The sequence below is a fragment of the Sylvia atricapilla genome, chromosome Z (genome assembly GCF_009819655.1).
Source record: "Sylvia atricapilla isolate bSylAtr1 chromosome Z, bSylAtr1.pri, whole genome shotgun sequence".
Lineage (NCBI taxonomy): Eukaryota > Metazoa > Chordata > Aves > Passeriformes > Sylviidae > Sylvia > Sylvia atricapilla.
The window spans coordinates 72,291-98,449 of record NC_089174.1 but is presented as its reverse complement, the minus strand read 5'-3'; the positions used below and the strand labels follow the sequence as shown (position 1 = coordinate 98,449).

Here is a 26,159-nt window from a genome sequence, read left to right as displayed (position 1 = left end):
GCCTGTGAAGTGTCCTGAGACACACATAGTGGAAAAAATGCACACTAGTCACTGCAGCTGAGTAAAAAAAGGCCCAGACTCCACACAGGGCAAGCATGTCCAGTGCATGACATAAATCTCTGAGACTAATGCATCTCAGAGGTGCATTAATCTCTGACCAGAGCTCATAAAGCATGTAGTTGGTATCTTATCTGCCCATCAGAAATAGACAGGAGAAAAGCCATCTGTGCAAACAAGTTATTCCTGGACTAGAAGACACCAAATCAAAGGCAAGTAGTGGTTTCTCACAGAGTCAGTAGTAGAAAATCATAAAATCATTATGGTTAGAAAAGCCTCCCAGATCATCAAATCCAACCATTCACCCAGTATCACTGTGTTCACCATTAAACCATATCCCCAAGAGCCACAAACATACACTTTTTGAACACTTCCAGTGATGTAACACCTGGTCCCTGTCTATCCTCTAGAATGGTCTCTGCAGAGGTCCATTAGCATTCAGAAAATCAGAAGCTGTTGAAACGGGAACATCCGGCATCCCTTCTCCCATCACCTCCAGGACTGCTGCACTCAGAGGAGAGACCAAAAATAGCTGTGGGAAGTACCAGATGGCAGCTGCTGGATGCATTGCCCTGGCTGCCCAGTCCTTGCCAGCAAGGAGAGTATGCACTGAATGGGAATGAAGACAGTCACTGGAGCATGCAATTCCTGCAGGGCAGCACAGGAACACACCAACAGCCTGGGCTGGAGAGCCAGAAGCACTCCACTCCAGACAAACAATATTCTAGAGGGGCATATATGTGTATCTATATTGTTTTAATCTATACATGTATAAAGAAACGCCTATTTGATGTAGAGAATTTCTGTGAAATGTTCAAAACTCTATTATACCAAGTCATTAAAGGCAAATTGCAATAAGGGACATGCATTTAAAAACAAGGGTCTTTTCCCCCTACACTGTCCAACCCCAACTGGCAGATTCACCAGAACCAAGGACTTTATAAGTCACCTTGAATATTCCCAGCTCTAAAACAAATTGTTCAAGGAAGCACCACATTTAAGGGCATTTAAATAGACTGTCTTCTCAGACCTTGCAGAGAAATTATATAAGCATTTTCCTTTGGAAGGGATGGAAGACAGAGGAAAAAAAAATTCAATATTTTGAAGCAATAGAATCATAATTCACTAGAATTATAGCACATGCCTGTAAGACATATGTATAGATTACAGGTTGGAAATCTTTGCTTTGGCCACAGAGGAAGTCAGATTACATCACCATGTAGCCTTTAAAATCAGGGTATTAAGTGACTTGGGATAAGAAAACTACTTGGAGAAGTATTCTTAAACTTAGAAGAAAGGGATCTTTGTAGAAGTATTAAAAAGGAGTTTTTTTTTTTTCCTTGCTTGTCTATAGGGAGATAGGATGTTAGTGTATTTTTTATTAGTTCAGTTAAAACAGTTTCCCATATGATCTCAGATTGATGTAGAACATGCAACTGCTGGAGCAAACTTGTAGAATTAAAAAAAGAATTATTTTCAAAATCTGTTTTTAAATTAGTACCACAAACACCTGATGTTGCTAAACTCATATTATTTATAAAACTACACAAGGTGTTATAACTGGAGCAGTGGCAGCAGAGATATCTGGTGCAACAGTCACAAACTGTTGCAAGATTCGTTCCATAAAATCATGAGGTCAAATTGCCTTCAGCAACTGCATAGAGCTGTCAGAACAAGCTAATCATGCCCTATTAAATTATATTATATTATATTAATATACAATCAATGGAGAAGGGAAAAATAAACACAAAAATAAAATAAACAGAGCTTATTTAGAAAAAGAATCTTTTACACCTGCAGAGAGGCTGGGAAAATAGAACTCTTACCTGCAGCTTTTTGCTGAATGGTATTTTAATTACACCTAATGAGAATCTAGGTTTCCTCTCAGAGCTACTGTGAATTCATAGCTTTCTAGAAGATGATTATACACTAGTGAGGAGGCAAAAGAGAACCTTTAGGTATAAGCATATTATGTAATTTCTGAAGAGTATCTGTAGGAATTGCAAGTATAGTGACAAATTTAGTGACTGCACTTTCAAAACATAAATACAATAATGTCCTTTTGCTGGCTTGACTGAAGTCTCTTGCCAGGGGCCTAAGACTTTTAAACAATATGGAGATATCAGATCTATCAGATCAGGCTAAGAAGTTGCAGCATTGAATTTATGCTAACTGCATCCCTGCATTTACAGGTTATCAGGAGCATTGATAAGAACTGTGCTTCTTATCAAGAGCTGGTAAATAAATGAACACAGAAAGATTAAAAGTGCAGGAATCCTTTCAAGAGGGCTACATGAAAAGCATTAAATAAATGATATATTGCCACAACAAACATACAGCCAGGTTAATACCACAAACATTAGAAATTATTTACTGTATCAAAAAGGGTTATTTTGTCATTCCCCAGACAGTAAATAATACATGTATTCTTCCAGCTAAAAGAAAAAAACACAGGATAGCTGCAATTAATTTCTTCTTGATTCACAGTTGCAAATAATAAAAGTTCACAGAAATATCTCTTTCAGAACAAGGTAGAAACATTCAGTTGCTAGAAGTACAAATCTTGTCTTCTGTCATGAATCTGAATACCTGAAAGACATAGCAGCATTATGACAGTCAAACAGCACAGTCCTTGCAATCTCTTAAGATGCTGTGCAAACAGAACTGCACCTTTGGGTCTGTTTCAAAAGAATCCTTACTAGAACTACCAGAATGACCATTTGAAGTATCCCCAAAACATTGCACATCAAAGAACCAACACTGGGGTATGACCAGTATCAAGACACCAATAAAAATATGCAAGCCTAAACGCTTTGGGAATAATTTCTTAGAACAACTCACCCAGCAGTATGGTGGGTTTGTTAATGCAAACTGCAACAGTACTACCACATGTGTGCTTGACGTACAAAGCAGGGGCTGTTCTATCTTTCTGGGATCTGAAACTTGGACAGCAAGTGCAAAACAGGCATTGTGAAATGGCTGCCTGATGGTATAAGCACAAAATCTATAGTTGATGGGGTAAAAAAAAAATCATGCATCTAATTTTAATATAATGTACTGCTTTTCCTCTTCTTTGTTAATGCAGTTATGGGAAGTGGTGGTTCTATCTGGGAGAAAAAGGTTTTGAAATACAAAAGCAAACAAGGAAGCATCTTTAATACTATTTGCATAAGCAAGGCTGCTGTCTGATTTGTTCTAAACCTGCTGGTTTCTTTACTCACCTGCAGTGGCATGGCTTGTACTGGGGTTTTCTAAGCCTTGGTAAGAGCTTGCTTTTCTCTCTTAAAAAAAAAAAAAAAAAGAAATTAAAAGTACTGGGGATGAGCAGAAATTCAGCACAGAGATAAAAGTAGATTACTTTTATCACAGTAGTTACTAAAGAAACCTTGTGCTTTTGCAGCCTAGCCTATAACACAGGTGCTGAGGAGCTCTGTGCTGTCTGGCACAGCAACATACACTCCCATAAATATAAATATCAGCTGTTCTTAAACATGACACAGTGTAAGAAGAAGTATGTTTAACAGATAGAGCCAGGAAACAAGGACTCCTACAGCCAAACTAAATGCACACATCCTAGGGATTTGCCAAATACTCCCTGTGAGAATGGACCAGCAATTTCTTATCAATCCTTGCTGGGCTGTTTGATAATGACAAGGATGATGTTACATGTGTGGTTTTGAGAGGCTTCTGAATACTCAGAATGGCCCTGTACACATCCTGAAAGAAAGGGCTTTAATTGGTAATGGTTGGGAAATACTGAGCTGTTTAATTTCCTTTTCAATTTTTTCCTTACTTATTTTCTTTGTGCATTTTTGGGAAAAACAGTCCACTGTGGTTAGCAGTCCTTCCTTGTTACCAACACAAGACTAATTTCATGAAATAGCTCTTTTTCTGAAGGAGTCAGTTTCTGGGGTTCCCAAGCCTTGACAAGCTTGCATTGCCCCCTTGGGGGAAGAGGGCACCTTACCTTGTTCTTAAATGAGTTCCCTGTTCAGACAATTCTTTAAAGTAATTAAACTTTCATTCACTACCTACATGAAGTCTAGGGTGAGTGCCCATGCACACATACACAAAACATCTGCTCATATACTATGAGCAGAAACTTTGCATCCCAGCTGAAGATATAGACACTCTCCCTTTAACATGAACAGACACAGCCAGGCATTAGGCATTCTAGCAATAATAAGTTAGCAAAACACCTACAGTCAGGGTCTCATAATAACATAATTCTGTTGTATACTCAAAAGAGAAACTCTAGATAAACTCCTGTTTGTATCTCCAGGCAGTGATTAGCCCACATTCTGCCAAATTCCTGTTGATGCAGTTGCGAAACTGGGTAACCAGGAGGTATTTCACAGCTGCTTATTTTTCAAAACCTAAGCCTCAGGATTGCTTCTTCACATGCCTGATCTTTTTTTGTTTAGAAGTACGAGGTAGGACACACTGTATTTTTCCAGCAGACTTCTAAAACAATTTCATAACCCTTTTTCTTGGAGACCAGTGTCAAGGTGCCTGACTGAGAAACGCCCAGGAACAGCAATGCAGATGTCCTCAACCGGCATCAGCATTTTGGCCAGGAAGCCTAACTCCAGAGAGCTTCTCAAAGGCAGAATTACTCATAAGAGAGCAATTTTATCCAGCAGATTTAGACACTGTGGAGACATAAATGAACTTCAGGCATCTTTCTGCTGTGTGCTGGTAGTACCTAGGGTTGGGATTCCTAGTAATTGTGGATAATAAACAAGCAACAATCATCACTGTGTGAATTGCATTAGCTCGGGGGAAATCTGCAAGGAGCAGATGTAGCCTTTGGCAGTCAGGGCAGCAGTGCCTCAGGGCAGGGAGCTCAGCCAGGAGACAAGGCAAGGCTGGTCGAGCAGCCCCTGAACCCTCATCATTGCAGCTCTGGACAGAGACTGGGAGGGAGAAAAACCCCTGGCTATGCTGGTAAGAGCTGCAGTTTCCCATCCTGTACTCAGAACACAATTAACAGCCTGCAGAGTAAGAGAGGCTGCTCAGGAATCTTTCCCCTTTCTGGTCCCAGTGACGGAGCATCTGGTACACACCACATCTAATACCCATGGATATTAGAGACTGTGTTAGCACTATGAACAATGCTTATAGTTACTTAAAATGTCTCCCCAATGTAACATTGCGTGAGTAGGCAATGCACATTTTTTGATGAACACAGACTATATGGCTAATTGATCCAAAGGACCACAGTACATATCAGGGTTATCTATAGTAAGAGATTTCTGTTAGCTGGATTCAGCTTGAAAAGTGTAGGAACAGACAGTACTATTCTGTCACCTTACATCAGATGTCATCAAAGAATAAAGTGATAGTATTTTCTTACCTCCCCCAGGAGCTGAACTTTGACTCATATTTTGTAACCTCGCTGGTCCAGTCATACAAGCAGAACTTGAGTGTTGCTTCATGGTGCATTCTTGCATGGATGTTAAACACCTTTCCTGTTGCAGAAGGCCAAGAAGAGAACTGTATTTCCTGTCAGAGATCAGCTCATCAGTTGCATAGAGGTCAGGGAGGGTGTGAGGATACACTGAACCGGTGACACTGGGAGTCCCAGTTGGAGGGAAGGGCCATAAATCTGCAGGTTGAGCTGGACGACTACGCAGACATGACGGCTGGCACTGGCCTACCACACCAGCAGCAGAAAAATTCAGGGCAGAATCTTCCATGCTTGTTGAAGAAGATGATGGATATGGCTTGTAGCAACGTGAAGAGAAACTCCACTGATGGGGAGACATGCTGTCTACTAAAAAAGAGAAAAAAAGCATCTGAAGTCTCATCAATTCTTACTTTTTTTCCAAGGCAAATTCCAGCAGACCTCCAAGACAATGCTACCAGATTGCATATTAATTTTAACAGAAATATATAATCACTTTAGTGCTGCTTACCTTAAAAATCAACCACAAATTCATACTAAAAGCAGATTAAACCACCACCATCAGTATTTCTACTAAATATTAAGTGTGCACTTAAGTACCACACAACAACCATCTTAGGCAGGTTTTTGAGAGCTGCGAGCTTAGACAAATATATTTTTGTGAAGATGACAACTTAAGTCATAATGCACTTATTGCTCCAGCAGAAATGGGGAACACTTGGCTGGAAAAGGATCAACAGAAATCTAGTCCTGCCAACAGGCCCATGGAAAGGAAAGCTTGGGAGTTACTCCAGCAGTCACAGGGATTTACCCAGGAAGTCTTAGCTACATAACCTAGAGTTTTATAAGTATGATTTTCTTGCTTTCTGTTTGCACAAAATTCCAAATTTAAGCTCAGTTTTTTAGGATCTTAAATTCCTTAGTGAAAGCCAGTCACCTCCATCCAACACCAGGCTCACATATGGAAAGGAGCTCACCATTTTTCAGGACAACAGTCTCACCCCTGTGCTTTGTGCTCAGGTCTTGGGGGTTCTTGGCATTGCTGAGAGCTCTAGAAAAATGTTCATCTACCATGCTGTTAATGTCCCCTTGGAAATAGGTGAACACCACGCTCTGAGATCCCCATTCTGTTTTCACAGGCTCTTTGCTTTTACTCGGCTTTGGGGAAAGCTTTCTTGTTTCTTCCATTTTCAAGGACCAACAGTCCCTAAAAAACAAAACACCAAAAAGACCAAACCAAAAAACCCAGACAGGTTAAAGAGACAATATTCAACTTCAAGTGCCTAGTGAGTGGTGAGCCTAGCTTCCTTCCAAAAATGGTAGGGGCCAGAAAAACACTTATTTGTAGGATTAGATTCTGCTTTTCTGCTTTTTTCCATGCATCTCTTCTTTACTGATTTCCTTATTATATACTCCTAAAATATTATAGTTGGGCAGAATGGGCACATTTACACATCAGCTTTGATTTCTCATCCTGACTTTTAAAGTCTGGGCTGAGGACCTAGTACTGTGTGAATGTGCCCTCTGGAAGAACTGAAACACTTTAAAAAATAATTCAGAGGTGGCACTATGCCATAAGTTCAGGGTGATCTTATCAAAATGCTTTGTCCAATTTAGGCTTTTGTGTTGCTCAGAAAACATAATGACAGAGTGAAAAAAACAAAACAAAACAAAACAAAACAAAACAAGAGCAACAAACCCCCAAACCCCACTATACGACATTAGAGCTGAAAATAATTTTAGAGAAAGTAAATTCTGAAGTACCTTAATCACTGTCAGCATAGATCTCCAAAACAAAAGACTTCTAAGAGTAATTAGTTGCTTCACCTGTTAGAAAAAGACATTCAGATTAAATTATTGGAAATTCAAATCATGGCAAGTGCAAGTTAAAAAAATGCAAAAAAACAACAAAAAAAGAAATAACCTTTTATTGTTTGAAACAACTTACTTAGGAACATGATGGGTCTGGCATGTGCTTAAAATTTTGGTGCAAGACTCTGAAACACACACTGTGGGTCGACCAGAATTTACAGGTTTAAGGCAGGAACTACACTTAAAATAGTTTGCAGGAAGTCAACAGAAGACTATGACTCCCTTTTGTTCTCTTTAAAAATCTCTGCTTCCAGATATGGTAAGAGCAGGACAAGGAATGTCACTGCTTGCCCTGGAGAAGCATCATCTTTATGCATTTGTATGGTTTCTGGCTACAAGGGACTAAGTTCCCAGCCAGAGCTCACAAGTCCTGCTCTAATCAAAATCATATTCAGCAAGTCTCAGGCTACAAATGCAGTGAAGTGCCTGGTCTTTCTATTCAATGTTCCAGTCTCATTTTCAGCTCATGACACTGCATAGTATAATTGATTTACCTTGGTAGCAAAAGGAAGGCTGTTACTTTTCAGAGATCAGGGCAACCTTTGGCCAATAGCCAGTTGTACCACACAAAACCTCATGAATCATAAGATATACATTTCTATCCAACTAACCCTAAAATACACAGCACTGCTCAATGTAGTTCAACACATTTATCTGATTTTTTTCCTAGTCATACATCCCCCAACTCTTAGAAGCTTCCCAATCAACATTGCACTCATCTGTATCTCAAAGGATACTCTGATATGAAGTGAAGACTGCCTTCAAATGGTTTCTCAGAATATTCTTACACATGAAAAAAACTGCTCAGGCTGTAATACAAGTATCCAGATACTAAGAAATATGAGGATTAAGGTGGTCAAGCCATAATCTGTTCCCATTCTAATGCTTAAGTCTTCACCTACAAACTTCTTGTCCCTGTTTATTATTTGCTTGTGTTTAGTTTTGCTTGTTATCTCCATCTCCTACCACCATGTGCTCTGTTCAATTCTCCCTGGCTCATGGTCACTTGCTCAACCAGCCCTAATCTCCTGCCATCAACTGCCAACTCATGTCCAAACTCAAGACCTCTTTAGTCCTTGTTTTAGAATTTCTGTTGCTTTGCCCTATCCTCCTAGATACACCTAAACACAGCAGTGGGAAAGGACTGCAAGGTCACACTTTATCTGATTCAGAAGACAATTTTTCACAATTTTAAAAGCTTTCCCAGACCTGGAAAGCTTAAGCAAAGAAACACTTCCTCCCAATTTAGAGGCACCTTCCCAAGGCCCATGAAGGGGAGCAGGAACTAGCACAACCCAATCACAAAACTGGGAGGACTCTGAGCACAGGAAGAGACACTGTTTTTTCCCAGCCCTGTTTTAGAAAGCATCTCACTGTTTGGGTTAAGGGACTTTATGATTGCTCAGCCAGAGTGCCAATACTGGACATTGAAAATTCCAACCCAAGGAGTGAAAGCTTGCCAAAGACATGAGCAACCAGATGGCCTGAGAAAGGACAAGAAGTCATCTCAACAGCAAGAAGCAAATCAGCTTTTCCAACTGCTCCAGCACTACACATCAACATACAATTTAGAAAGCATTAGCACCAGCCCAGAGGATCACTTTCCCCATTCTTCACTCAGTACAAGCCATTATGTCTTTGTACCACTTTATTTACATGCTAACTAGCTTCTGACATTAATTCTGGGCTCCTTCAGCATCGTTTCTCTGTGTGCAGCAGCTTGTGTGATTGTGACCAATAATGTATTTTAAAGAAAAAAGGCCACCTATCTCTTTTTTTCCCACTGTTTCCCTTACAAATCTCCTGTGCTTTTTAACAAGTAGCCAGAAGGCTGGGTATAACCTAGGCGACATCTCAGTCCTCTTAGGGATCATATGGGCACAAGGATTCTAATGTCCTAGGAGACAGGACCTAAATTTGGAATACTGTAGTCTTCATTACCTGAAGTTGGTATTATTCCATCATCCAGCACAAAGTCTGCAAAAGGCAGAAATCCCTCCAACTTGTGTCTGCCACAAACCATTGCCAAAATAGAGTAGAAATGGAGCTCAGGGTGAAAGGGACTCAACTCATACCACACTATTCTTAGAATGCGTTACTAATAGCAAAATAGCCCAAGTTATTTCTCCTTCAGGTGGACAAGAACCCATGGTCAACACAGGCTTAAGAATGATGGGTGTTGACAGCTCACCATAACAGCTAATACTTTACAATGTTTTTCATATTCCATACCCTTCCCAGCAGTATTGATTTCCTACCACTGAGGCATCCAACAGGGAACTCTTCATTCTTGATTTCATGTAGTTCAAACCAGTCTTAAAAACAAAAAACTTCCCACTTCCCAAGTATTAAACCACAATTTAACAAGCAGACACTCCCCTACCTTAACTCACTGTCAGCAGCAGTGTCACACCAGTCACACTTTCCAGACGTGAGAGGCTCATGCTGTGTCCAGCAGGTCAGGATCCTTGCTGGGCCCAGCCAGCTCTGAGCACACTGCAGTGACTGCAGCAGGAGACGAGGCACGTTCATCAACTCCCCACGTTTTCCAGCCTCCAGCTGCGCTGAGTGAGGCGTTTCCTTCAGCCTATCTGCTAAGAATGCATGAAATGCACTCCAACGAGTCAACCAGGTTAGGAGGTTTCAGGAATGAGGAAAATAGGATTGTAAGTAGGTTTAGGTTTGTTTGGTTTTGTTGGGTTTTTTTATGACAATGTGTACACAATAAAGAAGACACTCTGGACTCTGGAAAAGTTTGGAGTAAGATGATAAACAAGTTATAGCAGAGAACCAAACTTGCCAAGGATGATAAAAGACTTTTCCTATTGCCACGTTACAGAATATTCACACTTAAGTTGGCAACTACAAGCATCTGTGAGACAAAGATGACCTGTTTCCAGCCCAGATAAAAACTGGATACTAAATTTTCTCTGCTGGATCTGTTTTAGTTACTACGGCATGTTGGGGGCGGGGGGGGGCGAGTGCCGCTGGGGAATGGGAGGGAAATAATTCTTGTTCTGTGAGGGCTACAGCAGGAAAGAGTTTGGGTTTTGTTGTGTCAAGTTTACCAAAATTAGAGAATTGCAGCCATTCCAGAAATGCTGAAGCAGGGTCAAACTTGCCAGTCTCACCTGCAAAAAACACACTGGGGAACTAGTCACCAAACTGGTGACATTATGTCTTTTATAGAGTAGCTTAGGAGTTTGTTTACTCACCCAGAAAGCTGGAGAGCACAATCCAATTCCCTCTGCCTAAATACATACGAATCCTCCCTCTGCCCTTCCCAGAACAACTTAACTACCAGGCTGGGAGAGCTCCCGTGATGGTGCTTAGTGTTTTATAGACACACAGTTTGCGTAAACACATTTTCATTGTGAGACAGACTGGATTCCAGTTCACCAGCAGGCCAAGAGCCCACAACATCTCCACTGCTTTCTCTGACTCCCTTTTCTAAACTGTCTCATATGACAGAGACTTGCTCTGCTAAAGCTTTTCAAGACCTCATTTGAGATCTTCCTTTCATGCTGACATGTAAAGTCCTCCTCATGTTAAGATGGCTCAGTTAAAAGCTCCTAGAAAGAACTACAGGGTAAAAGGGGATTATAATCCCCATTCTTCACTACAGGAATTGAATGACTTATTTCCAGTGCTTTTGAGGCATTCAAGGTGTCAACAATTTGAAGAAAGAAAAAATTGGAATAAAAATTAAAATTCTACTCTAAAATCCTTATTAAAAACACCTTCACAATCTCAATTTTAACTATGGTGTCTGCAGTGATCTCTCCTGCTCCTTTTCACTCCATGCAGGTCCATTAACACCACAAGCCAGGAAGAAGGCTGAGACCAAAAACTAAATAGAGGAGGAATACTATATCCCACTTAGTTCCAGCAACATGTCTATTGTGTCCAGCTGGAAGTTCTGGCACATCAACATCTGTGGTTTATAAACTGAAGCCCCCGTGCATGAAATGCTATGTTAACTTTTACTGAGGAAAAAAGACAAATATATTATCTTAAAACTAATCAGCAAAGACTTGTTCTGTTCATGAGTTTGTTTATTAAAAAGGTAGTATAAAACACAACCCCTTTAAGAAACAAATTGAAGACAAAGGGTATTCTCAGATGCTGTCACAAGTCTAGATATTATTCAAATACCATTTGCTTTGTAATGTTGCTTTTCTAAAGGAGAAATGAAGATGATTAATTTACTGAAAGAAAATCACCTGTCAGAAAAAAATTCCAAGTCTACTTACTGAAAAATTTAATCTAACAGTATACTTTCATATTACAGAATGAGCAAAAACCCAGTTTGCTGCAAAAGATTTCATAATTCTATAAATATTTTACAGAACTTTCAGTGGATCCTGACAGTAAGACACCAAGCTATAATGAGCACTACAGTACACACAAATCAACACAAATACGCAACTCACTGAATTCATTTACCATACTGCAGTATGTTTCCTGAAATGCAGAAATAAAAATAAGAATCGAAAATCCAATTAAAATCTATAGGATTTTTTTCCCCCAAATCTGGTTTGTTTAGGTTCAAGAATTGAGAGTATAAATATTGATGAAAGACAAGTTCGTGTTTCTATAAAGCATCCGACACCTTCAAGTTTTCTTAAGTGAAGTAAGCGAATTATTTGTAATTGTCAGTAGGTCAACCTTACCTGAATAATGTCTGGGACATGTTTTACCTAAAATGCACTACATTTAACATAATAAAGACTTTAAGTGAATTGCAATACTTATACAAAACCTAAGCTGTACGAGGGACTGAAATTCAATTAAAATTTTTTTTAAAAACCAGAAGGAGAAACAGATAAACATTCTGATGCAAAAAGAAACTAATTCTCTTTACACCTGTATACGAACATTTGAGAACCTGCGAAGAAAGAGAAAACCTTCTAAAAAGCGTTTTGAAGCTTTTTGTTTCCAAGTGTCTACTTTGCCATGCTCCTCCAGCCACATCATCTCTGGTGAATACCTGTAACTCCATAAAAATTCCTTCCCAGCAAACCACTGAACAGCATTTAATTCTAAAGCAAGCTACCAATTTATCCTGAAGCTAAGCAATGATTTTGGATGGTTCAGAAAGTGATTCTGCCAAATTATGCTGAACAATCAGTTAATACTCTGTCATATTGTATTTAAGTGGTTTTACATCTATTTCATTACATGAAAAATTGGTAGAAGCAACTATTTCACTAGTTCAAAACTAAGCAAAAATAATTCTCCACAGCCTGCTCTGTTGTTTCAGCCTGTTGCTAGATACTGTTTTCACCATGCAAGGTGGAAAGGAGACAGATTCCCTTAAAATGAACCTCTCACTAAAAGCACAAGGATGGAGGAACATGCAGTACACTGGAACACTGGAATGGGACATAAAAAAACTTTAGAAACTGAGCAAAAAGGTTGTTTTTGTAACTTCTAATGAGCAAGAAAGGCAATTAGAAAACACTTTAAATTAAAGAAAAAATAAAGTGAAAATTCCTTTAAGGTTTTAACTTCTTACCAATTTATGTATGATGCTGATTAATAAGAAAAATACGTTAGTCTAAAAAGCAACTCAGCTTGTTCAGATTTGTTAAAATTTCTTATTAAACATTACCCCTCTATACTATAAGAATTCCATAATCGCACTTCAAAATAGAAACTTTAACTTCTGTGAAAATTTCTGATTTCTGTTCAGACTGATCTATAAAATTTTCATAAATTCAAAATAATTTCATAAATAATTTCAAAAAGAAAAACATCTAAAGAATTTGGTTTTAATGAAAATCTGCTGAAAAGAGTCACAGCTGCATTAACCTCTCCTTGGACTACTAAATGCCTCAATAACTCAATGAATAGTTTATAAAAATATATTTTTACATTTTACTGGGGAAAATGGAGGTAGACAAAAGGAAAATACAAGTTTGAGTATAATGCCACACTTGAAAATAACATATCTGCCTGGAAAAAAAGCTTTTATTTCCTAAGAATCCTAGTTAATAGAAAAGCTAGTAAAGCATTTGGTCTCAGTCTTTGTTGGTGCTCTAGTTTAGTGTGAAGTCTAAAGGAGAAGGTGAAAGGACTAAGAGCACGTTCAACTTATGCAGCAAGCCAGTCAAATTTGCACATCAATTGAAGAGAGGAAGGCTTACTGCACATACAACAACTCCTTATTTTTCAAAGTCTTATTTCTAACACTAACCTTGTTTTCCATATCTGATACCATGATAAGGCTTCATTGAACTTTACAAACTTTATATATAAATTACACACACTTTCTGATATCAGTTGTTATTACACTGTAAAACAAGTGATTTAACTGTGTAGTGTTACAAAATTGGGCTCCCTTAAAAATAAGCAAATGAAACACAAGAGTAAGAGATGTAAAACCTGGATTTTAGAAGCTAGAAGAAAAAAAGGAGCACTGAAAGCAATACTCGCCACACTACGCTCCTCATAAGCAAATACTTCCAGCTCTCAAAGGCTTGTGGTGCATTTTACCAATAAAAATAACTGAGGCAAAAGCAACACAACCCAGAAATGTATCTGAATATACCACTACGTGCAGGTACTAACCAGGCAGTGTTCCTGATTCCCTGAATTCTTCTAACACCTGCTTTGCTGAAACACACAATCCACACACTTGGAAAGATGAGAAAATTGACTTTTTTTAGCTGGCAAGAGACACATGTCTTCTTTATAATGCAACTCAAAATGGGAAGTTTGTCATTCAAGCGCATTATGAGCTCCCAAACTTTTAACCCCTGAATTCAAGTATGACAGTTATTTTTGTCACAAAAATGTAACTTATAACCACGATGGTAAGTCATAACTTAGATGTCAACTCTTGTTGGCATAGCCATACACACATATTCAAAATATATTAAAGAAACTCCAACAAAATAAACTTAGACAACCAAACAGAACTCAGGAAAAAATCTGTATGGTAATCTCAGAACACAAGGTTTGAAGATAGTATTTTCAGAGTATTCTGATTACCTCATGATGGAAACACAGGAATTAGCATCTTATAATTTCTTGCAATCCAAAATGAATTAAAAAAATTCAAAGGATCCTCGTGCAAATGTGTACTGGTAACCATCCATATGAACCACATGCTATGAATTTTTACTCGATAAGTGCCTAAAACCATGTTCTTCTAGACTTACTACTTACCAAAACAGTGGAATTCTAATTCTAAATTAAGAATGACTATGCCCAAAACAGCCCAGTTATTTTTGAAAGCCAGCCACTTATTAAAATATTTAAAGTTAGAATATCCTCTAAGTCCTTGTAAGAGAAATATTTGAAAGTGTATTTTAAAGTATTCTAACTTTTGCATAACAAATGGCAGTTTGAGCTGCCAAAAGCATTTAAATTTTACGAAATATGGGAGATCCTTCCCACTGAGAAGAACTAAACTAAAATGCTGAGGAGAACTCACATTCATCATGCTAAAAAAGTTAATGAAAAACTCTTAATCTAGTAGAAAAGCAAGAACAAAGAAGCCACCACAAAAATCAGAAGCCTATTTTGATACCTACTGCATACAGATCATGAGAGTGTAAAACCAGTGTTGTTATGGCCTAGAATATGTGTGTTCATGCATTTCTAGTCTCCTTGACATAATTCCAGCCTATATCCAATATCAACAGAAGATCTAAATGGGGAAGGAAAAACTAATTTGCTGAATGCTGTTATTTAATAACCTCTCTTCACTCAGTTTGTCTTAGGGTTGCTATGGCAACAGTGTCTGCCACTTTCTTTAAGCTTGTGACCTGATACTACTCATCATCTGCTACCTAATACATAGCAACACACCCCATGCATTCACCCTAAACGGATCACAGCACCTGTTCCATAAAATGATCCAACATATTAGGATACAAATTACTGAAATACTGAGTTTCAAGGGCTACAGGAAAATTAAGAGTACAATCCACAAATCTTGTAAAAGCTTTGCATTACATAAGTTACGTGTAGTCACATAAACTAAAGGGTTGGAACATACTTCATACTCACATGATGAAACACTGACAAGCATAGTTAGAACAAAAGAAGCCTGATGAGTTTTACTGCGCTCTTGGCAACTTGAGTTACTTCACGTGAACAGCCAATTAATACAAACTTTTAGAACCTCATTAAATACTGCCTTTAATGAAAACTTCAAAGCACACAGTTGATGACAATCTAATATATCTATATTCATACGAATATTGTCTGCAGTCACCCTGAAGAAAGGGATACACTCAAACATCACCCCAAAAATCATGCTTTTAGAAAGTATTAAAGATGTTATGTATCAGCTTCACCATCACTGCCTGCAAGGCTGCTGTCTGTGGATGGAGCTCCATCTTCATTAATACCCTCACCATTATTCTCCCTCTTATGAGCTTCATCATTTGCATCCTCCTTAAGTGTGTCATTAACCTCTGGAGGCTGCTTCCCCTCAGGCAGCTTAACACTACTTGATGCAGAATCCGAATCAGACGTAGTTTGCTGCTCCTTTGCATCCGGATCCCCTAAAAATGACTCCCACACCTTAAGCCTTTCTTCCCTTTCTCTTGCAGTCTCCTCCACCTGTTAAAGAAGTGTTAATACACATCACTACGGAGTCATACTTGTCAAAATGAGTATTTACACAGATAAAATGAAACAAATATTTTTATTACAGAAATATCGCAATGCTGACTGTGAACTAATGATCTGCACATCCAGTGGCTAATCCTCTAAGTTGACACTTTCAGTATGCAAACAGGTCCTCTAATCTTTTGCTACGCTGAATAATTGAGAATGATTTTTGGAGACGTTCTACAGCTTTTGAAGTGAAGCAAGATAATGCAGGCATGGGCAAAGAAGGGGTATGGGGACAGGAATGCCAAGCACTCCTAGAATTCAAGCAGATTTACTGTTTGGAAGACATATTTGATAAAACAGAACCATGAAAGGCTACCTGATAATCCGTTACACCATCCCATGTTTCAGCACTGAGCTGCCGGCCACCAAACCACCTTCCATTCAGAGTCAGCTTGCATAGATCAGCTTCTGTTGCTTCTTTAAATGACACAGAAGCAACGCCATCAGGGTGCCTCTGCAAGGACAGGCAACTTGCATTTAATAATATTCTAACTAATGCATTCATTCCAATACCCTTATATTGTCTTAGAAAATAAATCAGGATACAGCTCCATTCTGATCATACATAATCATGTATGAAAAGTTCAGTTCTCAAGTTTCTATATGTTGTCGTATCAGCACACAGAACACAATTTTTTAACACTGACAACAAAAAATACTTCAGCTAGCTTAGCTACAAATAATGTATCCACACACTTTCATTCGTAACATGCGTCCAAGCTCCTGGGAGGAGTTAGTTTGCCTTTACATAGTCTGAAGTCAACAAAATGCCTCTTAAGACATCAAATTCCAACAGTCTTAGAGTACTGAAAGATTAAGTCAAGTTTCCATGAAGTAAACACACCCAAATGAATGCTCTACTCATATTTAAAGCAGCCTAAATGTTTTGCACCTTTGCACATTACATCAATTCTGACAACACAATATGTAAAAATACCTACATCAAATATGAGAACCTTCTTTACTTGACCAAACTTTTCACACTCTGTCCGCAGATCTTCTCTTATCTCATTTAGCACTAAAGGGTCCTCCTGCAAAGCAATTGCACAGCAATAATTAAACACAAGCACTCACTTCTCTCAGCTTTATTTTTGCTCCATCACCAGTGGTACACAACTGTCAATCTGTTTAAAGTCCATAAATTGAGTGCTGCTATGCTGCATCTTCAAAGCTACCTGGGAATTGGCAGACAGCTTTTATATTAATTTAATACATTTAATTTAATAAATTTAATACTTGTTAATAAAACTATTTTGTGCTTGTTTCTCCATTCTAACCATTACTGCTGTTTACGCCTCTTTCCACCCCGGGAGGAAATATTGTCAGATATACAGATTTTTCAGAAAGTGAAAAACCTTGACTTGAAAAACAGGTTCTTACCAGCAGTTTTTTATTGCTTTTGGAAAGAAAGGAATGAATTTAAAGCACATGTTTGGCACAGAAGAATGTCCTTCCTAAACAGTAAGTTTAATTTTGTTTTCATCTGCTTAGAATTTTGCTACAATTTGTACAGCAGAAAGTTCAGACATGTTAGTTCCTAACAGCATAATCTACAGAAGCAAATGGCATCTTCCTACCTCAAAGTCCTTAGGGTGAAACATATTCCTGATAATAACGATGCGTTCATGCCGCATTCGAGTTGCTCCATCTTTCTTCTCCGGCCTCCAATCCAGCTGTCTAATGAAATGAAGCAATAGTAAGAAGATATTGTTGCGGCTCTCTTCAGTTTCTACAAGTATTTGTTGAAAAAAAATCATTAATTTGGCATTTATTGCAATATATTAACATATATTTTGATAAAAAGAGTTCAGTTATTCTTCTAAAAAACACAGTTATTACCCAGATTTGAGAGTGCTACAAAACATTTGAGGTTTTAAGGTACTTAAAGGCTCATAGAGCAAATACAAATAACTTTAAAAAAATACTGTACTTTGAAAAACACTGACAAAATATTTATGAAGTATTAATTCCTTCCTAATATCAACTCAGATAAAGGAACCAGCTGTTTTCAAGGGCATTTAAAATGTCACTTTTTACCATTTTTTCCTAACTTACTTTATAAAGAAAGGAGATCCACTATTCCCCTAGGCAAAATTTAACTGCTTTTATTTAAAAGAACATGCAAGAACATCTCAACTCTTACACAGGCATTACTACAAGATGTATTCTGCTCCCCAGTGTAGAGCCACTAACATAAACCAGTCATGTAACCCAGCATATCTGTTCTAGGATTTTGCCTTCTCACAGCAAATCTTACTTCTCATAGAGATACGTATTTCATATCCTATTACAAAAACCCCCACACATTTACTTACACTTTTAAATCTCAAGATCAAACACTGGGGTGGGGAAATCCTAAGTTCATTCTTGTACCTGCTACTTTAGCTGAAGAAAACTTGGATTTCCAATGAGAGTATTTATACCAGTAAATTATGCTCTTCAACTCAAAAGGAACACAGTCCTTTCATTCACACAAATTTCAGTCAAATGCAATTTCATCATTTTCATACACATGCCTACACACTGCAGACTTCTTACAGGAAGAATCATCAGTGTATCTTTGGGGCAGATACTTCTGGCTTTAAAAATTGATAAAATATCAAGTAGCCTTTGCTCCCTTTAACTATAGGAAAACATTTCTTCATTGACATTTACAATGCTTAGTGGAATGTTGCTTTCATTGAAATATCAAAAGTATTCAAACTCTTTTCTCCTTTAATCTGCATCTTCTTGGTTCCAAAAGGCAGAAAAACAATTTTTAAGTGACAAAAGCAATGAATCAAGGTACAACTCAAAACCTAGTATATTTTATGGCAGAGAGATATGTGTGGGGGGATCTACACAGATATTTCAGTATTTGTTCCTGTGGCAGCCAGAAGTTATTTTCTTGCCCTTTGCAACTTCTGCAGTATGGCACTAAATAGACATGAGCAGCCAGAGTGTTATGACCTTCCAACAGTAAGCCCAGATATTGTGACTGGACTGATACGCTCTTATCCACTGAGAGTCTTTTACTTCCCCAGAGTTGTAATGTTTTCTTCTACATCTGAAGGCACCACTGCTCCCTACATATTGTTTTAATGCGTGAATCACAAAGAAGTTCATTACATCAGCACTTAACCTAGGAGTTAGTCCACTTTAAACATGCATTAGTTAGGCTATTGCACTGTCAGACGAAGCTTTAACTTTTGCAAAACTTAGCACTGTGTCTGAAAAAAGCAGCACTTTAGTAATAGCACTTAGAACTCAAGCAATATTTTACTGAAATAAAAAATACAAACTTCTGCTGTTGTGACAACTTCTTCTTGTAGTCTTTACATTTCTTTTTCTTTTTGCTTGCATCATACTCCCCCTTGAGTTGAAACTTTGCAACTTCCACATGCAACTTATAGCCTCGGATTTCTGCTTCATCCAGAAGCCTCAAAGCAAGCTGAACTGATTCTCTCTATTGGAAGATAAAACACAGCACAAACTTTAAAGCACGTGGCAAAATCAGACTGTATTCCAACAACATGTCATTAAGTATACTATGCTAAGAATTAAGTCCCTGTCACTGGAAATTATAATGCTGTCTTCTGACATGCAGATGACACTGTTTTCTTGATCAAAACCCAGTGTTTCTTCACTCATGTTGTAATTGATTAATACTTCTGAAAGCAACTGCATATATTTCATTCAAATATTTCACAGATGCTAAAATGCAAGCCAATGAACTTAAAAGGAAGAATAAAAAGGTTTCAGGGGGCTGATTTCCTATAAAACATATATCAATTTTCCAAGAACAGCATATGTTGAAACTCTTAAGTAGTTTTTAATGTGTTCCTAAAAGTCCTTTAGAGTGCAGATAGTATTTATGCTGGTGTACTTCACAGCCCTACTACAATTACAAAAACAGTGCAGACTAGAAGCCATTTGATTTAGTACTGCCTGGTGTTTCCGGCAGAACTAAAAAGCTGCACCTGCAATCATCAACTTTCCAAATAATTCACAAGTGAAAACACATAAGGAAACAGTACTGCAGCCTAAGCTTTTATAGCTTAATAAAGAATGAGAGCACAGTTCTGAACCAAATAAGGTCTCAACTAATAGCAGTAAATACAGGACTACAGTATGTTACTTCCTGGCTTGTTGTTTCTGGATTCTTCGTTTCCCAGTGGCATATTTTCATAAGTAAAAGGTGAAGAGCCTCTCATTTCAGCCCATAATCTAGTGCACCCAAGACAGAAGCATGTAGAGACACGTTCAGCAGGTATTATGGCCATTTCCAGGCAGAGTGAGGTTGTATAAGTGGAAACAAATTAAGTAATTGGGCATTTCTGGAGTAAATCTTTAAAACAGACACCTACACTCCAAACTGTGGTTTAGATTTTCAAGAATTTTCTGAATGTCATTCCAAAACATCCACATGTGCCTTCAAAGTGATGGAAAACTGCATTTCAGTGCACCACTGACCTTCAGATAACAACAGAGGCCATCTCCCTTAAGATTTCCTTCCTTATCTTTGTACAGTTTGATCTTGTGTTCTTCTGTCTGAGGATCTCGCATGATGATACCACATTTTGACATGACTTGTACAAACTCATCTTTCGTAATGTCCGGAGGTAAACCTGCAAAACAAATTCAAACAGAAGGCCTAAATATGGTTTATTTAAAAAAAAAAAACAAAACAACTCATTAGAACAAATCTTCTCACTGTGCTTCTTTTAACAAAAGATATCAAAATAAAGAACAACATTTTAGATACACTGCAAGAAAACACTGTCCTTGGGCATTACCTCCTAAGCATTTACTTCATTCCAGTATTTTGAAAATCCTTGTACTTTGTAATAGGTGTAATGGACAGAAACATCTCTGTGCTCCCTAATACGCACATGTAGCGATTTATTATCACACATGTCATCAACACTGCAGATGACACAAAAGGCCTCTGCAAATCTCACTCTTCTGCCCAAGTTCCAAGTTCCACTGCACTTCTAGGTACCAGAGACCAAAAAAACCCCCACAAGAACATGAACTATAAACAGACAACTGTTTTCTCCACTCACAAATTCAATAAAAAGAGTAACTGACAAAGTATAGAGATTTTAAGATCTGAACTCTGAATTGAGGATAAGAAAAAAAAACCAACAAAATGGATGAGAAAATCATGGATGTACCATGCAAATTTGACCTGCATTTTTGAAATGAAAGTATGTGCACCCCTGTGACTGCTCACAACCACCAAGTGTACCTAAGTATATGCATCTAGACATAGCATCATCCAAAAGAGGTAGAAAAACACCATAAGTGCACAGATAATTCATTTGAGCTTTCACATTACTTACTCAATCTGTTCCCAACTTTTTTTCACTGTTTCCTCCTTCTCACCTAATAATTATTTATTAGAGCAAATGAAAATTATAGATTGATGCGTAGAGTTGATCCACTATTTGATCATAAACTTGTCATTATCTTATCCCTTAAAAGCCTGCAGATATTGTTTTTCTTACAATAAAATAAATTAGTGACTTGGCTAACACAGCTCACAGAATACCCCATTTAACAGATAAAAGCATGGAATAAATCCATTCTACTTCTCTCCCACATATGCAATTTAAAGGTCACAAAGACATTGTGCAGGCAGAAACATAACATTAAGTAGTTTACAAGTGACAGACTGACTAGATAATATTAGATACATATACAAGTCTCTTTTACCATCTTTAGCTCAAAGTAGATAAATAAACACTATTACTTACCTGTCACATAAACATTTGTGTTTCTATCTTCTTCAACATGAAACCACCCTAAACACAAGAATTTAATTCAGTTATGGTAATATATTAAACACAGGAGCATACACGTTTATATTCCATCAGATTTATAAGAATTTTTGCTTGCTCACAGAGAAGCTCTGAACATGCCTTAATTTGCTTTGTTCCCCTTTGTATCCAGATTCAGGAGGATACCTATGAAGTACCACACAGTTTTAGAACCATTCTGCAATTTACCAGCACCTTATCTTCGCTGTACCAGATAACAACAATCAGTTGCCAGTTTTCCTTCAGTACAATAGAGGTCACAGCCTACACAAAGGGAAGTGCTTTGTCACTTACCTGGCTCTAGCTTCCTTTTTTCCGATTTTTGTTTTGGATCTGTTTGTTTCTGTCCTGTCTCATTTGCTGATAGTTGTGTTCCTGATGTCTTAGAACTTTCTGATTGTTTACTTTCAGTGGCTGTACCAGAAGCAGATGAAGTATCTGTCTCATCTGCATGGAAGCCATAGTTGGCATGATAGGTTGCCAGGAAATCTTCTGTTATCTGAAAAGAAATTAGGAAAATTAATAAAGAATTTCAAAGAACTGTAAGCTGAGGCTTGTATTTTAACATTAGTTAGGTGATGGTCATTTTCTAACCTGCCAACATAGAAAATAACAATATTATATAACTTTTAAAATTATCTTTACAAAGCCATACACACAATCAGTTCAGTCATTACTTGAATTAGATCAAGACACGAATTCCATACAGCATATGTAGTTTTTACCCAAACATTTCACAAGTTCTGCCATTTTTCAAAAAAAGCCTTCTGCTTTCCATGTGAACAGGATCTGCCTGAAGGACAGAAATCAAGTGCTCCTGGCCATGGTGAAGGGATAAAGTGATACCGATGGCAATCACAGATGATGAATGACTGACACTTGCAGGCATCTGCCTTTTCATGGAATTGTTTCCAGAGATGGCATATATTTGTGTTGACAGCTGGTAAATATTGCACTTACACAGAAATGTATTTTAACACATTGCTTCTAAGGCAATAGTAATAATTATTAATTAAAAAACAAGTAAATTTACTTTATATCCTATGAATAGATAAAGAATTAGCTTGCTCTTTCCCAGAGAGAGACTCTATTTGGATGAAACGTAAGACTGGCCAATGCCAATGTTTTAGAGGTCAAAACAAACAAACAAAAAAAGCCACAAATTACACCAAATACTTCCAGGCACTAGCAATCACATGTAAAAGAGATACATCATAGCTGTGTTTGTTAGCAGCTCTGCATTATGAAGTATTTTCTGAAGTTGCACAACCTGAAATATTTTTTCTCAAAACTGAGCCTTAGCCTTTGAAAATTTTATCTGACTCTGACCTTTATTCACTTGCTTCATCTGTATTCAAAATGGAACAAAATTAATGCCATTAAGCTATTGTAAGAGAGAAATTTCAAGTGTCAGTGATGAAAGTGTAATCTCTTGTCTTTCATAGTGATTTGAAGCTTAATATTTCAACTGTAAAATTTCATTATGACAACTGAGAAATGCAGAATTAACAGTACTAGGCTTGTTAGGAATAATGCAAGATACCATGGCACCCCGTAACTTTAAAGGTTAGCACAAAATAGGTCTGAGGCTAAACAAGATGTGCCACACAACTCAAAAAAGAATGTAAATGGCTCCTCTAACAAGTATCACATAGCACAGCATCAAGACAAAATAAAACCACATTTAGTGGAAAAAAGAAGACTCTGCTCTAATCAAGTTCATTATCTTTGAACTTAGCCATCTTAGCAAATCCTTGGTGCCACAGTTGATGAGATCCAGAGAGTTAAGAAGCTTCTACAGTTGCTGGTGAACAGGATTATTAATTTTCATCAGAAAACCTACTGGTAAATTAGTGACTAAACTTGCAACAGGATTACTTTTCAGCTTCTGGGGGAACTGCATTCTGTGTAAACCTCCATTTATTATTAGTAAATTATCTACCATGGACAATCAAATTTTGTCACTCAGTAACAAAGATGTCTTTTGCATAAAATGCTATCATTCTACTATGTACCTGTTAGCACTGCTTCACCTTAAAATGTCTTTTTACAAGCACAGAGGAGTTTATGCATGTACAAATGCTTTTATTGGAACTTATACCATGACAACACAAGAAACAATTAGTCACAGAATTACTTACTGGGGACTTCAATTCTGGTAGAGAATATCACAGATATCAGTCCTACTTACACACCCACACCCTCATGCAGTTTGGAGTGATTAAGTTTATAGGAAAAGAAACACAATACTACAGGACATATGAGCACGTAATTAACTGCTGGTCCCACTGAAATTGAAAGGAATAGATTAAACAAATAAAGAATAGATATCCTGTGTTTGCAGATGACAGACAATGTCTGTATTTTCACAGCAAGTGATGCAAGCAGCAGATGAATTCCACATGTTATTTTGTGCTATGTCTGTAAAGCACTAAAAAAATTGTTATTCATCAACACAGTACGACTGAAATAAAAATAATTAAATAATAAACAATGTTACAATTGCTTCTACTAAATATTTCATTCTCTCCAGATTTTTCCAGGGAACGGTGGTAGATAATAAAATTCACTTTTGAAACATGCTTAAGTGGAAGTTTAGCAGACACTGCATTCCCAAAGCAGAGCAGCAGTGCAATCCCTGTCTGTAGATAATGATTACTTAGACCAGTCAGAATATTTTCATCTTTTGTCAAGAAATAGAAACAAAAAATTTCATTACTGGAAAGTAACTGAGAAAGAAATACAGCTTCTGGTTACAATAGTGTCCTCAGTTTATGTAGATAAAAAATTCTAGTAGTAATCATCAGCCAAAAGAAGTAACCTGAAAACTTTGATGGCATCCAGCTGGATAAAGAATCTTTGTGCAGCACTGTGGGTAATGGACACGTCACCAATTTTTATTGTACATCCTATTTACTAATGAACTTTTTACTAATGAACTTTTCTGCTCCTATTTAACCTGTCCAGCCCTTAATGTTATCTCCTCTCCAAGACAGAATAGATATGAAAAGCACTAAGGAAAAACAAATGCTATTGACAAGAGACACATTTCAAAACAGAAGTGAGAAGAAGGGGAAGATATGGGAGCAAAACAAGAAAAACTCTTTCACAAATTACTGTGTTTACTGGAAATAGGACCCCAAAGGGAGCCAGAAATACTCATTTCTCCACTGCTCCACTTTGTGAGTCTGGATTTTATCCATCCAAAAGCCATCTGGTCTACAGACACCTTCCTAGGTTTACACACACTCAAACTTGGCACTACAGGCTCTCACTCAGATTCTCTCATTTGCAGTGAATTCACAGTCATGAACTAGAACTGGCACATTACATCCATCTAGTAGTTGCCATAAAATGTCTTAATATTAAATTAGGTAATTACCCTCATTCAATGCTATGTAACAAAACTACTATTTCATTTGCAGATCCGTAGATCACAACATATTAAATTTATGTTCATTCTCCCCTTGAAGAGTCATGTTATTAGAGCAAGATAATATTTTATACTTAAAACATTTAATAAACTTAAAAATTGGAAACGGCAAAGTATTTCCATGCTGAGAAATGCCACTAAGACAAACACGTTTATTTTTCAATTGCACTTGTAAGACTGAAGGAGATGGAACAACACATTTTTTATTTTACGTTATTTTCAGATAACAGTAAAAGAGGCATAATACTACTCTGTTTTCCTCTAGACCTCGTAACATTCATTCCTACATTGCCCACAAGGAGATCACATCACCACAGCTACTGTGGCAAAGACCTAAACACATCCCAGGCACCTCCGATCAGCATCCACAAATATAACAGTGACTTCACCCCAGGCCCGAGCAATTGTACAGATTTTCCGCCGAGGCGAATAGTCAACGCATAGCTCCTCACAACAGTGCAGTCAGGCAAAGAAGGAGACGACACCGCGGTTTTGCCTGTAAAAAGATGTGTTTTGGTGCTGCTGAGACCTCGCAGCAGACACGATGTGGCTGAACATCTCCGTACCGACGAGACCCGGCATCACCTGCTCCTTCTTTTCCCCCTTCCTCGGGTCTCCCCCGTACCCACCTTGGGGAACCAGGCCTTCTTCTCCAGGTCCCACTCGTAGGCAGCCCCGTCCGCCGGGTCCACGTAGGTGAAGGGGTCGGACTCGCCCTCGCCTTCGCCCTCAGCTGGCTTGGCCTCATACTGCTGCTGGAGCTGCAGCTGCCGGTAGAATTCCTCGTTTCCGTCCTCGCCGCTCATACTGTCCCGTTCACTGGGCCTCAGACACCCGCGCCCGTTCCGCCGCCGTCCGCGGCACACCCGCCCCGCCCTGCCCCTCTCAGTGGCGGGAGCGCGCGGACAACACCGCACCTACCGCGTCCGCCGCCAACCGCCCGGGCCGCGGCGCG

The 26,159-nt window shown here is 38.1% G+C and overlaps 2 protein-coding genes across 3 annotated transcripts; both read right to left on the bottom strand.

Moving 5' to 3' along the window:
- Positions 1-2,192: 2,192 nt before the first annotated feature.
- VGLL1 (vestigial like family member 1) lies at positions 2,193-7,391 on the bottom strand. 2 transcript variants are annotated; one of them, XM_066339936.1, is made up of 5 exons: positions 7,229-7,391; positions 6,442-6,671; positions 5,414-5,833; positions 3,279-3,338; positions 2,193-2,646 (listed from the first exon to the last, which is right to left on the bottom strand). In XM_066339936.1, exons 2-5 carry the CDS (start codon positions 6,650-6,652, stop codon positions 2,606-2,608), a joined length of 732 nt encoding a protein of 243 aa, XP_066196033.1. In that variant the 5' UTR covers positions 6,653-6,671; positions 7,229-7,391; the 3' UTR covers positions 2,193-2,605. The 2 variants fall into 2 exon arrangements, with proteins under 2 accessions (XP_066196033.1, XP_066196032.1); XM_066339935.1 differs by having other exon boundaries at positions 6,442-7,391.
- Positions 7,392-11,370: 3,979 nt separating this feature from the next.
- Positions 11,371-26,159, bottom strand: HTATSF1 (HIV-1 Tat specific factor 1). Its single transcript, XM_066339876.1, has 9 exons — positions 25,834-26,159; positions 22,066-22,270; positions 21,709-21,756; positions 20,423-20,577; positions 19,252-19,415; positions 17,548-17,647; positions 16,912-17,001; positions 16,287-16,424; positions 11,371-15,913 (listed from the first exon to the last, which is right to left on the bottom strand). Exons 1-9 carry the CDS (start codon positions 26,008-26,010, stop codon positions 15,629-15,631), a joined length of 1,362 nt encoding a protein of 453 aa, XP_066195973.1. The 5' UTR covers positions 26,011-26,159; the 3' UTR covers positions 11,371-15,628.